The sequence below is a fragment of the Oreochromis niloticus genome, linkage group LG10 (assembly GCF_001858045.2).
Source record: "Oreochromis niloticus isolate F11D_XX linkage group LG10, O_niloticus_UMD_NMBU, whole genome shotgun sequence".
NCBI lineage: Eukaryota > Metazoa > Chordata > Actinopteri > Cichliformes > Cichlidae > Oreochromis > Oreochromis niloticus.
In genome coordinates this window covers 13,823,422-13,836,825 of record NC_031975.2, presented here as the reverse complement: position 1 = coordinate 13,836,825, position 13,404 = coordinate 13,823,422, and the positions used below count along the sequence as shown (strand labels likewise).

At 45.1% G+C, this 13,404-nt stretch overlaps 1 protein-coding gene across 1 annotated transcript; it reads left to right on the top strand.

Moving 5' to 3' along the window:
* The first annotated feature begins 4,369 nt into the window (after positions 1 to 4,369).
* angptl5 (angiopoietin-like 5) lies at positions 4,370 to 12,235 on the top strand. Its single transcript, XM_003446742.5, has 8 exons — positions 4,370 to 4,827; positions 5,784 to 5,955; positions 6,038 to 6,141; positions 6,228 to 6,321; positions 7,221 to 7,324; positions 7,409 to 7,529; positions 11,468 to 11,653; positions 11,800 to 12,235. The coding sequence occupies exons 1-8, from the start codon at positions 4,771 to 4,773 to the stop codon at positions 12,117 to 12,119; spliced, it is 1,158 nt and encodes a 385-aa protein (XP_003446790.1). The 5' UTR covers positions 4,370 to 4,770; the 3' UTR covers positions 12,120 to 12,235.
* Positions 12,236 to 13,404: the final 1,169 nt, after the last annotated feature.

Below are 13,404 nucleotides of genomic sequence, written 5' to 3'. Positions count from 1 at the left end.
TTTGAGGCCCATTATTTTACCAGTGAAGTACAAAGATAGCAGCACGGTGTAACACATACGTTTACCACTGTGAGCACTGAAGTGCTGTGATGGCCTCCTGTCTGTATACATGAGCGAGTTGCATAAGCTGAAGGTGAAGAAAAGGTCAGCAGACACTTTTCAGACTCTCTGCCCTCTCACAGACACTCACAGGCTCAAATATCTGCGAGTCCCACTTTGCAGTCAAAACTGAGTAACCTGCACTGCTTTCATGTGAAATAAAAGTGTAAGTATTAGCCAGGCACTGCTAATTAAATGCACTTGATTAACTGATAACCAGTAAGTGCGGGCAACTCTAAAAACGCAGAAGTTTTTGACAGTTTGCTGGTCTGGAGCATTCAGGTGTATTTTAACACTACGCTGCTATCTTCCCAGGAGTGGACGCCCCAGCAAATTCACACCAAGGTCAGACCGTGCAATGCTCAGAGAAACGGTAAAAAACCCTAGAGCTAAATCTCACACTCTACAGACCTCAGTTAGTAGGTTAAATGTTAAAGTTCATGAAGATATGACTGAAAAAAGGCTAAACAAGGATGACTTTTTCGAGGGTTTGCAAGGAAAAATCGTCTTCTGTTTAAAAGAGTATGGTAGCACAGCTTAGGTTTTACAAAGCTGGATCTGAGCAAACAACAAGACGTCCTTTGGACAAATTAGCCTAAAATAGAGATATTTGCACATTAGCACAAACACTTCATATTAAAGGTCAAGCACTGTGGTGGAAGGGTGATGCCAGAGCACCTGGACACCTCATTGAGTCAATCATGAGCTCCTCTATAGGTCACGTGAAGCCATCTGTTTGACAGCTAAAATTAGGTCAGAAAACAGGACAATAATCCAAAGTACAGCAGCAAATGGCTGAAAAAGAAAATAATCAAAGTGCTGCTGCAAAGTCCAGACCTCATTTTCATTAAAATGCTGTGGTAGGATTTTAAGACAGCTGTGCATATGCAAATATCTGCAAACCTCAATGAACAGAAGCAAAGAATGGGTGAAAATTCCCCCCAAACAATGTGAGAGACTGTCACAGAAAGCAATTATCTCAAGGTATTGCTGCTAAAGATGGTGTACTTACTTTTTCACAGCACTGCACAGACTGTTTTTAAATGTTTCTAAATGTCAGGCTTAGTGGACATCACTGTTTTGTTTTTTTTATTTACTATTTGTTCAGTTTAAAATCATATTGCATTTTTATAAAATCAAATAAATGAACTGTTCTAAACAAGAATAAAATTACAGGATTGTTTTCAGTCCAGTGTCTGATTTTTTTTTTTAAATTTCATACAACATTAAGATGTTTTCGATTGTTTTATGTGTCTGAAGTTTCAAAGCAGGATGCTTAGAAACACTCAGAACAGTGGACCTTACCATAAATGCGATGTAATACACAGCACTACGCATTAGATGGCAGTGTCTCACCTTGACACCTGAAACGTGCAGTGCGTTGGGTTTCACGTCTCTCATTACTAAACACAATGTACAAAAGAAGGAGGAGCGAAGATTCGAGGAGATGAGGATCGTTTCTCCAGTCTTTTGATTGCTGTCTCAGATCAAATCATCTCCACATGCGGTTTTTAATCAGCAGCGTTTCTCTGCCAAATCAGTGGGCATGACTACAGCGGTCACGCACAGGCAACTTATCAGGTTCCTATTCACACCACAAACAAAGCGGGTAAATAAAGAATTGCTCTCAGAGACACATACTGGTTTGGAAAGACAGGACTGGGCTATGGAGAGTATTTAAAAACGTTAAAAATGGTTAAGATTGAAACCAGAATAAAAACAGAAAAAGAAAAAAAATATGTGTATGAAAGGAAAGCAATGTTGGTTTATTTTTGATTATTTAGGGAATATTCTGGGAAACACATTTTGTCGCTGGTTCACCTCCAGAATGTTAAACAGCTGCGTTTTATGGGAAGTCATGCGCTGGAACAAAGGACATATAACGTGTTGACAGTGGGTTTTAGGTGGATTTTGTTACAGACACAGCCAGGGTAGCTATTTCCCTCTGGAGCTTGTTAAACACAATTATTATTCTCATACATCTCATGCCGGATAAACATCAGGCTACAGCTAACAGCTGGTTGGCCTTTCAAAGGCAACACGCCAGATAATCAGTCAGCCTGGCCACACAAACCAGTAAAGCCACACAGTGCACGTTTACGTTTTGGCTGTTATGAGCCATAGAAGTTTTAGAGGAGCCTTGCTTTGTTACATGTGATGCAGACAGTAATTAGCCTTTTAAACAACAGTTTCAGGTCATAAAGCTATTAATAAATTAACGGAGTATCTTTTCATGCTTCATCTTTCCACACAAACGAAGAAAGTTGGTGTATTTACGATCAGCTCAGTGCATTTAGGTATTTAGATGCTGTCAAGACCACTTGAAGAAGTTCAAACTGAGTTTCATTGTGAGGAAGAAAAATTATTTAAGTGATTTTAAATGTGGCATGGTTGTTGTCGGTGATGGTCCGAGTACTTCAGAAACTGCTGATCAACTGAAAATTTCCCACACGACCATCTGTAAGGTCTGAAAAATAGAAAAATATTTTTCTATTTCTCTGAGTGAAATTGTCTTGTCGATGTCAGAAGTCAGAGGAGGATGGCCCGACTGTGTTGAGCTGATGGGAAGGCAACAGAAACTCAGAAAACCATTACAACCAATGTATGCAGAAGAGCATCTCTGAATGTACAACACTTTTGAATCTTCAAGGACATGGGTGACAGCAGGAGAAGACCACACCAGAGCCACTCCTGTCAGCAAAAACAGAAACTGAGGCTACAATTTGCTTAACAAAACTGGACAGTAGAAGAATGGAAAACAATGGCTGCTCTGATGAGTCTTGATTTCTGCTGTGACATTCCAAGTATGTTTTATTGTCATAAGCACAGTAAAAAAACATATTTTCCTGTAATATAAAATTCTTCCTTTGCTGTCCACAATAGATGCCAAACAGAAATAAATTCACATGTAAAATAGATGATAATTTAGAGACAATAAAAAAACCTCACAACTATAAATCAGCATGTATGAAATACAGTAGGTTATAAACTCCTGTCAAGTGTTTTAGAGTCTAATGGCAGCAGGGAAGAAAGAGTTCTTCAGTCTGGAGGTTTTCCATTTCACACTTCCATACCTCCGGCCTGAGGTTGAAAGTGTGAACAGTACGTGTTGGAGGTGGGTAGCCTCCAAGAGGATGGATACGGGTATCCAGTGGACTCTCTGACAGTAGGCAGCCTTCACCCCTCTCAGGTGTTTGCAGTTAAAAAAATTGGCAAAAAATAGCCTGAAAGCTTGGATCCATCTGACCTTGTATCAACCATTCAGGTTGGTGCTGGTGGTGTAACTGGCTTAGGAGATATTTTCTTTGGGCATCTTAGTACCAACAGAGCATGCTTAAACACCACAGCTTACCATCCATCCATCCAATCCATCCATCCATCCATCCATCCATCCATCCATCTTGTTCCGCTTATCTGGGTCCGGGTCGTGGGGGCAGCCTACGCAGAGAAGCCCAGCCCCTCCCTCTCCTCGGTCACCTCCTCCAGCTTGTCCGGGGGAACACCGAGGCTTACCACAGCTTACCAGAGAATTGTTAAATGATAGAATTGGCCAACTTATAATATTCAGGAGCTGGAATGGGCTCCAGCCCAATTGCGACCCTGATAAGGATGTGCAGAAGAGAATGGATGGATGGATAATATTCAGGCTTTGCCCAGGCCAGAGCCGTACTCACTTTTTTATGTTAGGCTAACTGCCTCCCAGCTCTATCATCACATTTACTGTGCTGAAATAGGAGAGTATCAATCCTCCTTGCTAACACAAACAGATTTTAATGTACTGTATGTTTGATTAATTGCTTGATTAATCACACAGTCATGTCTAAATATACTCATTATCTCAGCTCTCATTTACTTGCACAGACTGTTTTACAACAGCATGTAACGTGGGACAGATGTGGGGGCCCAGAGTCTGCAGCATGTGGCTTTTTCACATTCCTGTCACTGACCATGGCTCACGCAGGTTAAGAACAGCAGCAAATCTTCAGTTTGGCAGTTGCGGGACAGTTTTCCAGGGAAGTGACAGACTGGAGTCTGAGTGGAACGCTTTCTTTACTGCTTCAATGCCCAGTTAACTGAAGTAATTGGTCTGACTGTCAAGGAGGGGGGAGACTGATTTCAAACAGAGTAACTGGGGGGAAATATGAGCAGCAAAGACACCCTGCCTTCACTCCTCCCTACCTTCAGCTGTAGCTCCCACGCAGAGACACAAGCAGAGGGAGAGGGTTCCTACATTAAAACAAGCAGCCCATTTCCCCTTTCCACATCTGTTTCTCATGCTGATGGCAGGATATAACCTGTAAAACAACAATGCTCGGTAATAGACACACTGAGGGGGAAGGTAATGGCTCTGAATTAGCAGATTCAGCTACTTGTCAGAGTTTTATCAACATGTGACCTCCTCCTTTAAAGGGTATGCTGTCATGGGAATTTAACAAGAGAAAGTAGGAGTAACTGATGGAGGTGGAGAAAGGGCAGTTGGACAGGAAGTAGTTTAAGTAGTTTAAAAACTGAAAGGAAGATGCAGAAATACTTGGTAGATGAGCAGAGAAGACGGTTAGAAAAGGAAAGAATTTGTGGAAAAATAAGCACATATGAAGGTGTGTCTGCTGGTGGACCGAATTCAGCTCCTTCAGCTCCTGGTGGAAATAATCACAGTCAGAAAAGACTGAGATGATGTGGACAGCAGCTGTCCTCCTGCTGCTTTTGCCTTCGCTTCTTTCCTACGCAGTATGTACCGCAATGCATGTTATGAATGTTTTTAACTTGTCATCTGTCTTACTGATCAGTATCACTCCTCTATCAGGAGTTACAGCAGGAAGCTATAAATTATGACTTGTGAGGGAGCTGATTTAAAGGTGTTAAAGTGCTTCAAGAAATGCCCGTATAATCACAGAGGTTTAGTGGTTAGCCACGAATTCTTGTTTTTTTTATTAGTTATACCATCTTTAAAATGATCATGTTATGAGTTTGTGTTTTAAATGAAAGAAAAAAAGTATTTTTAACAAAATATACGGGTAAAAGTATCTGTTTTGCATATATACCCACATATTGTAAGTAGATTTTTTAATTTATTTTGCTGACGCAATAATGTGTATACAGCACTTTTGCAGAGTTTGTCTTAGGTGGAGTTTAACTCCTTATTAGTGCCGAGCAATCTTTCCAAGTAAGTTCAGTCACGTGAAAAAGAAAGTTTTCAAAGGACTGTGCACAATTTCCATCCAATATGTGCTGTAGTGGAACAATAAAGTAAAGTACCTCAAAGCCGTAGTTTACTGTCGGTTATAAATCTTTTTTTGGTTTATTGGAGTTACTCTCAGCCAAGCGCGATATTTGACCTACAGCACTGCTGATCCCACGATGAAAGTCTTTTTTTTCCTTCAGTTGGTGGTGGAGAAGTTAAAACACAACAGCTAATCAGGTTAAAACACTTTAACAGAGTGTCTACTTCCTGACTCAGGGGACTGAAGAACATCCCCTGAGTCAGGAAGTAGACTACAAACTACATTTTCTGTAGTATGTTTGAAATAAGAAACCATGTGATATATAAAAGGGAGAAAACAAACACAACGCTGACATTATTCAGTCTCTAATGCGCCACAGGAGTCATACTTTCCAGGCTAGTCACATATAAGTGCTGACTTATAGATTGAACTCTCTCATTGTCCTTTTCTCCTGATTTCCAGGACAAAGAGAACAGAGGTAATATAAACCAATCAGAATTAGTCGATCGAGATTTCTCTGATGTTCCTGTCAAAGATCAGAGACCTCTCGGTGAAGTCAAAGGTCAGGACTCATGCACCATCCCGTGTGACATCACTGTCAAGCTCCTGCGAGATGAGAAACAATCCATTTGTGGTAAAGCCTTTTCTGATTCATTGTGTTTGTTAGCCCCATCACCTTCATGTGTTGTTCAGTGTGTGTGCTTTTGTGTGTTCAGGTCAGCTGCAGCAGTCTTTGCTTGCGTTAGGACGCAGCAACAGAAAACTGATGAGGGATGTGAAGGAGGCGCAACAGAGAGCTCTGGACATCCTAAGCAGTCAGGTGACGAGGAATCTCTTTACATCTGTTAAAAGTGTTTGTGATCGTCAGACTGGCTGAATGTATTTACAGTGATGTCACATTTCCAGGTCACAGAGTTGATGACCAAAGTGCAGACGCTCAGCTTGGAAGTTCAGAGGAGCAACACTGAGATGTACTCCATGAAACCCGTACAATCTCATGGTAACACACACACAAACACATACTGTGGTGATTATGGAGCTTGAAAGACATAAACGCTAACTAGTGACATGGTGAATTATGAAAAGTACTGTACCTTTGGTAATTTAAGTTGTGAATCATTATTTAAGCTATTTAAGAAGCTACTGAAGCTCCTTCCCCTTTGCGTTTTTCTTCTAATAGGCTACCCCTTACAAACACAAGGTTTAAACAGTAGGTTCAAACCAGAGATCACCATATTAATGATTAATACCCTGTTTTAAACATCATATAGAGCCAAGAGCTGAGTTTAATGTGATCTGTGTTTATAACAGCTTATAAATAAAAGATAATGTGGATATAAACACTATGGCCTCCCTTTGAGGATATCTTTAAACCTGGTGCATAATTTGGTCCATTATTTAAAAATTAATTCACCAGTATATCAGTTTTAGAAACCGTTTTAAATAGAATTAACACAACAGCATTTTTCCAAAATCTGAGGTTCGTAAAAGTTTTTTTCTGACCCACGAAGCCACAACAGAAGGTATTTATACCTTTAGTACATCAGAAATCTTCAAAATCAGCAAATATGAAGGCACATATTTTCTACTAGACATTAAACTGCACCACTAGCTTGTACAGCCTATCATAACTCAATAGTTTGTGCCTCATTTGAGTGACTAAACAGCTCTGACAGAGAAAAACAGAGAGAAAAACAGCTCTGACAAATATGTAATGATTGTTCGGCGAAGGGGGAGAATAAATTGATGTAATTTATGTTAAGCTCAGTGACTAATTAATACATGAAGTGCACATTCCTTCAAGTCATTAGTGGCTATAAATCAGAGAAGTTGCTTCACCATAAATTTGATTAAATTGCTCTCCTGGTGACTAAACAGAGTGTTTGTTGCATTGATTAGGACGAGACTGCAGCGACATCAAGGACAACCTCATGTCAGTCGTCCCCAAGATCCCGAGTGGCATTTACATAGTCCACCCAGAGAACACTGACTCTTCATTTGAGGTACATGTATATAATTCATTCATTCACTCCGTCAGTGAGTTATTCACTCTTTGGCCGACACTCAAAGCAAAGCTTGTCCTGCAGGTTTTCTGTGAGATGGACTATATGGGAGGCGGATGGACGGTGATGCAGAGGAGGAGTGACGGTTTAACTGACTTCAAAAGATCCTGGGATGGCTATGTCGATGGCTTTGGACACCTTGCAGGTTGTACATTATCAAAGAGATCCTCTTTGAGGTTGAACTGTTAAAAATAACATTACATGGTGGTAAGCTAGATGCTCAAAATATACTTTATAGTATCAGTTAAAGAATGTTTTGGGAACCACTGACCAACATAATGTTCACTATCTGATGGACCTTTGTGGGATTCGTGGGTTTCCATCCATCCATCCATCCATCCATCCATCCATCTTCATTCGCTTTATCCGAGGCTGGGTCGTGGGGGCAGCAGCCTAAGCAGAGAAGCCCAGACCTCCCTCTCCCCAGCCACCTCCTCCAGCTTATCCGGGGGAACACCAAGGCGTTCCCAGGCCAGCCGAGAGATATAATCTCTCCAGCGTGTCCTGGGTCTGCCCCGGGGCCTCCTCCCGGTGGGACATGCCCGGAACACCTCACCCAGGAGGCGCCCAGGAGGCATCCTTGTCAGATGCCCGAATCACCTCAACTGGCTCCTTTCGATGTGGAGGAGCAGCGGCTCTACTCTGAGCCCCTCCCGGATGGCCGAACTTCTCACCCTATCTCTAAGGGAGAGGCCAGCCACCCTTCGGAGGAAGCTCATTTCTGCCGCTTGTATCCGCAATCTCGTTCTTTCGGTCACTACCCACAGCTCGTGGCCATAGGTGAGGGTAGGGACGTAGCTCGACCGGTAAATTGAGAGCTTCGCTTTTACACTCAGCTCCCTCTTCACCACGACGGACCGGTGCAGCGTCCGCATCACTGCAGCCGCAGCACCAATCTGTCTGTCGATCTCCGGCTCCCTTCTCCCATCACTCGCGAACAAGACCCCGAGATACTTGAACTCCTCCACTTGGGGCAGGAACTCATCCCCGACCCGGAGTGGGCACTCCACCCTTTTCCGGCTGAGAACCATGGCCTCAGATTTGGAGGTGCTGATCCTCATTCCTGCTGCTTCACACTCGGCTGCGAACCGCTCCAGTGCGAGCTGGAGGCCCTCACCTGATGAAGCCAACAGAACCACATCATCCGCAAAAAGCAGAGATAAGATTCTGAGGCCACCGAAGTGAAAGCCCTCTGCCGCTTGGCTGCGCCTAGAAATCCTGTCCATAAAAATTATGAACAGAACCGGTGACAAAGGGCAGCCCTGGCGGAGCCAATCACCCACCGGGAACGAGTCCGACTTATTGCCGGCAATGCGAACCAAACTCTTGCAATGGTTGTATAGGGATCGAATGGCCCGTAGCAATGGGCCAGACACCCCATACTCCCGCAACACCTCCCACAGGCCACCCCGAGGGACACGGTCGAATGCCTTCTCCAAGTCCACAAAACACATGTAGACTGGTTGGGCAAACTCCCATGCACCCTCAAGTATCCTTGAGAGGATAAAGAGCTGGTCCAGTGTTCCGCGACCAGGACGAAAACCGCATTGTTCCTCCTGTATCCGAGGTTCGACTAACGGACGAACTCTCCTTTCCAGCACCCTGGCATAGACTTTCCCAGGGAGGCTGAGGAGTGTGATCCCCCTGTAGTTGGAACACACCCTCCGGTCTCCCTTCTTAAAGATGGGGACCACCACCCCGGTCTGCCAGTCCAGGGGTACTGCCCCTGATCTCCACGCAACATTGTAGAGGCGTGTCAACCAGGACAGCCCTACAACATCCAGAGCCTTCAGGAACTCGGGGCGGACCTCATCAACACCAGGGGCTCTGCCACCAAGGAGTTGTTTAACTGCCTCAGTGACCTCGCCCCCGGAAATTGGCGGGTCATTCCCCTCATCCCCAGACTCTGCTTCCTCCTCCGAAGACGTGTCAGTGTAATCCCACTGACACCCACCCAGGTCCTCGAAGTATTCCTTCCACCACCTGACAATTTTCTCAGTCGACGTCAGCAGCGCTCCGCCAGCACTATACACAGTGCAGGTAGAGCACCGCTTTCCCCTCCTGAGACGCCTGACGGTTTGACAGAATCTCTTCGAGGCAGTCTGAAAGTCTTTTTCCATGGCCTCTCCGAACTCCTCCCACACCCGAGTTTTTGCTTCAGCCACTGCCCGAGCCGCATTCCGCTTGGCCTGTCGATACCTGTCGGCTGCCTCCGGAGTCCCACAGGCTAACCAAGCCCGATAGGACTCCTTCTTCAGCCTGGTGGCTCCCTTCACCTCTGGTGTCCACCATTTGGTTCGGGGATTACCACCACGGCAGGCACCAACCACCTTGCGGCCGCAGCTCAATGCAGCAGCTTCGGCGATGGAGACGCTGAACATGGTCCATTCGGACTCAATGTCCCCAGTCTCCCTCGGAATGCTGTTGAAGCTCTGCCGGAGGTGTGAGTTGAAGATCTCGCAGACTGGGGCCTCTGCTAGACGTTCCCAGCACACCCTCACTACGCGTTTAGGTGCACCGGGTCTGTCCAGCGTCCTCCCCCGCCACCTGATCCAACTCACCACCAGGTGGTGATCAGTTGACAGCTCAGCCCCTCTCTTTACCCAAGTGTCCAGAACATATGGTCGCAGGTCTGGTGATATGATTACAAAATCGATCATCGACCTGCGGCCTAGAGCGTCCTGGTGCCACGTGCACTTATGGACACTCTTATGTTTGAACAAGGTGTTCGTTATGGCCAAACTGTGATTTGCACAGAAGTCCAATAACAAAACACCGCTCAGATTCAGATCAGGGAGGCCGTTCCTCCCAATCACGCCCCTCCAGGTCTCGCTGTTATTACCCACATGAGCATTGAAGTCTCCCAGCAGGACAACAGAGTCTCCTGGTGGGGCACCTTCCAGCACCCCCCCGAGGGACTCTAAGAAGGCTGGGTACTCTGAACTGCCACTCAGCGCATAAGCGCAGATGACAGTCAGGACCCTTTCCCCGACCCTAAGGCGCAGGGAACAAACCCTCTCATCCACCGGGAAAAACCCCAATGTACCGGCAGCAAGCCGAGGGGATATTAGAATACCCACCCCAGCCCGCCGCCTCTCACCAGGGGCAACTCCAGACTGAGACAGAGTCCAGCCCCTCTCTAGGAGACTGGTTCCAGAGCCCAAGCCATGCGTAGAGGTGAGCCCGACTATATCTAGCCGGTACCTCTCAACCTCACGCACTAACTCAGGCTCCTTCCCCACCAGAGAGGTGACATTCCATGTCCCTATTGCCAGTCTTGGCAGCCGGGGATCAGTCCGCCAGGGCCTCCGCTCCTGGCCGCCGCCCAGCACACAATGCACCCGACCCCTATGGCGCCTCCTGCGGGTGGTGGGCCTGCGGGAGGATAGGCCCATGTCTCCTCTTCGGGCTGTGCCCGGCCGGGCCCCATGGACTAAGGCCCGGCCACCAGACGCTCGCCCTCGGGCACCCTCCCCGGGCCTGGCTCCAGGGCAGGGCCCCGGTAACCCTATCCCGGGCAGGGTAAACTGTTCCCTCGATGTTTTCTTCATAAGGGTCTTCTGAATCGCTCTTTGTCTGTTTCCATTGTGAATGAATTCATTTGCCACAACAACCATAATTATCCATCACTTTAAGGCTTAATACAGTCTAAAGCGGTGCGTTACAGAGTATTTTACTTATGGAATTGACTTTCTTGTTGATCCAGTCTAAAGCAGCCATTGGAGGAACTGCAGTCTAGGAGGAACTTTCATTTTTTATCAGTGGTTTTTGCTTGAGCAGCACATAAAGTTGTGCTAGCATAAAAACTAACACAGCGGAAACATTAGCATTAGCAAAGCAGGAAGAGGATAAGTTTTAATAGGCTGCTGCTGTATATATAGGACTATGGGTGTATGGACGCCAGGTTAGCAGCCTAGCGTTTTGCTTCTGTTCCCAGTATTTATACTAAGGTTAGCTAGCCATCTCCTAGTGAGGTATCATAGCATTTCCTAAAAGTTGTCACACTGTCTCATTTTTATCAATCTACACATGTTGAGAACTATACCTTTCACTTCACCACTAAATCTCTCGTCTTGTGTTTAGGAGAACACTGGTTGGGCCTGAGGAAGGTGTTTCACATAGTAAACCAGAAGGATACTCGATTCCAGCTTCACATTGCTCTAGTCTCCCATGATGATGTCACCTCTTATGCATCGTATGATGACTTCCGCCTTGACAGCGAAACGCAGTTCTTCAGCATACACCTGGGCAGATACGCAGGTAGCGCAGGTATGGCTTAATAAGTTAAACTTCACAAAACAAATGTTATTTTTAAAAAAATTGCTAAGTGCAAATTAAAACACACAGCGACAGCTTCTCTTGGTTATTTTGTGTCTCCTGCATGTCTGCATGGATTTCTGCGTGCTCTGGTGCAGGTGATGCATTTCGAGGCTATGACCAGCAACAGAACCAAGACACGGCACCGTTCAGCGCCTCAGATGTCGACAACGATGGCTGCAACCCTTTCTGCTCCATTGGCAATTGCACGGTGGAGAGCTGCAGCATTCACCACAACCACACGGGGTGGTGGTTCAATCAGTGCGGTCTGGCAAATCTCAACGGCTCTCCCGAAGACACAGAGCGAAACCAGGGGCAGAGGACACACATCGTGTGGGACACCTGGAGACACAACGGAGTCCCCTACACCATCAAATCTGTCACCATGAAGATCAGGAGGATTGCAACCAATAATTGAGAGATGATGGGAAGAAATGCATCATTGCAATGCATGACTGAAAGCTTCATTAAAACAGAATATAGTTCTTCTGGATTCCCATTTTCACCGTGACCAACATAAAATAAAATAAAATCAGCCAATTACTTATGGTGCTCTTCTTCTTCTTTTACACTAATTGCAAAATCTGCTGCATTCCTGTCAGTTTCAACTGATCTTGGTTCAGCTAACATACACACCAAGGTAAGGGAGGAGAACTTAAACTGATCCAGTCCAGTAGGTGGTGCTGTGAAGCTCAGCAAAGTGTACCGATTGAGACCTACATCACATGCAGTTTATTTGTATGTGCCCAGATTATTTCTGTCACTATAGCAGCAGAAATATTCCGCAACCATGAAATCCAAGACGTAATTAAAATGAAATATCCTTGTATATAAATCTAACCAGTTGCTGTGCAATTAGTGAGACTTAAAAAGTCAGTAGCCTGATTAGAAAAAAAGAAAAACCCTGCAAAGGTCTTTGATCAAAGAGAAACTAAATGCGACCTCCCCAAATAAATACGTTAGCAAGCCAGAGGGCCTCTGTTGCTTCGGACACCCAGAGTGCCCTCCCTGCTCCACAATCAAATCACTGGATTAGAGAGAAAAGGTTACTGAGGCTACAGCTGAAAACTTGGGCTTCTTCTTCCCCGAGGTCACATTCACACTGAAGTGTGAAACTGAATCAGCCCCCTGATTCATCTCAATGTGACCACCGTGTTGAATCAGTCTCAGAAACCTCGTGGTTTCACCCCTTCAGGTGCATCACATGATAGTCATTGATTAAAAGCAATCAAGTTTGGTAATCCTGTAAGAGAGTAACGAACAACAGTAGCTCATACCTGCCTCAAGGTCGTGGTGTTAAAGACTTCCTGTTTCAGTAAATCTTTTACCAAATCATGATTCAATCAGGAAAGTTTCATGTGCATCAGAACTTTTGAGCGCTCCAAGAATCAGACGCCGTCATTATCGTTTCTCCAGATGAGCACTAGACACACTTTGCAGCTGTAATGAAAACCGCAGCCTCTTGAGCACGCTGGCAGGACCTCAGACTGTTTAGTTTAGCCAGAAACACAGAAACTGGTGTATTCTAATCTCGCAGGTGTCCAATAAACCAGCCGTGATACTGATTTCTTATTATTCACACATTAGAGAAAGAAAACACAGACTAAAAAACAAACTCATGAGAGTCTGGAGTGTGTCTAAGTTTTATCTGTTACATAAAAAGTAAGAAAGAAGAAGTAAAGAAGAGGGAGAAAATGGTGGGA

Bases quoted from the DNA above. Each gene is read 5' to 3' on its own strand.
- angptl5 (XM_003446742.5), top strand. From the start codon at position 4,771: ATGATGTGGACAGCAGCTGTCCTCCTGCTGCTTTTGCCTTCGCTTCTT. The intron at 4,828-5,783 runs GTATGTACCGCA...CCTGATTTCCAG, and splicing joins CTTCGCTTCTTTCCTACGCA to GACAAAGAGAACAGAGGTAA. The intron at 7,530-11,467 runs GTTGTACATTAT...TCTTGTGTTTAG, and splicing joins TGGCTTTGGACACCTTGCAG to GAGAACACTGGTTGGGCCTG.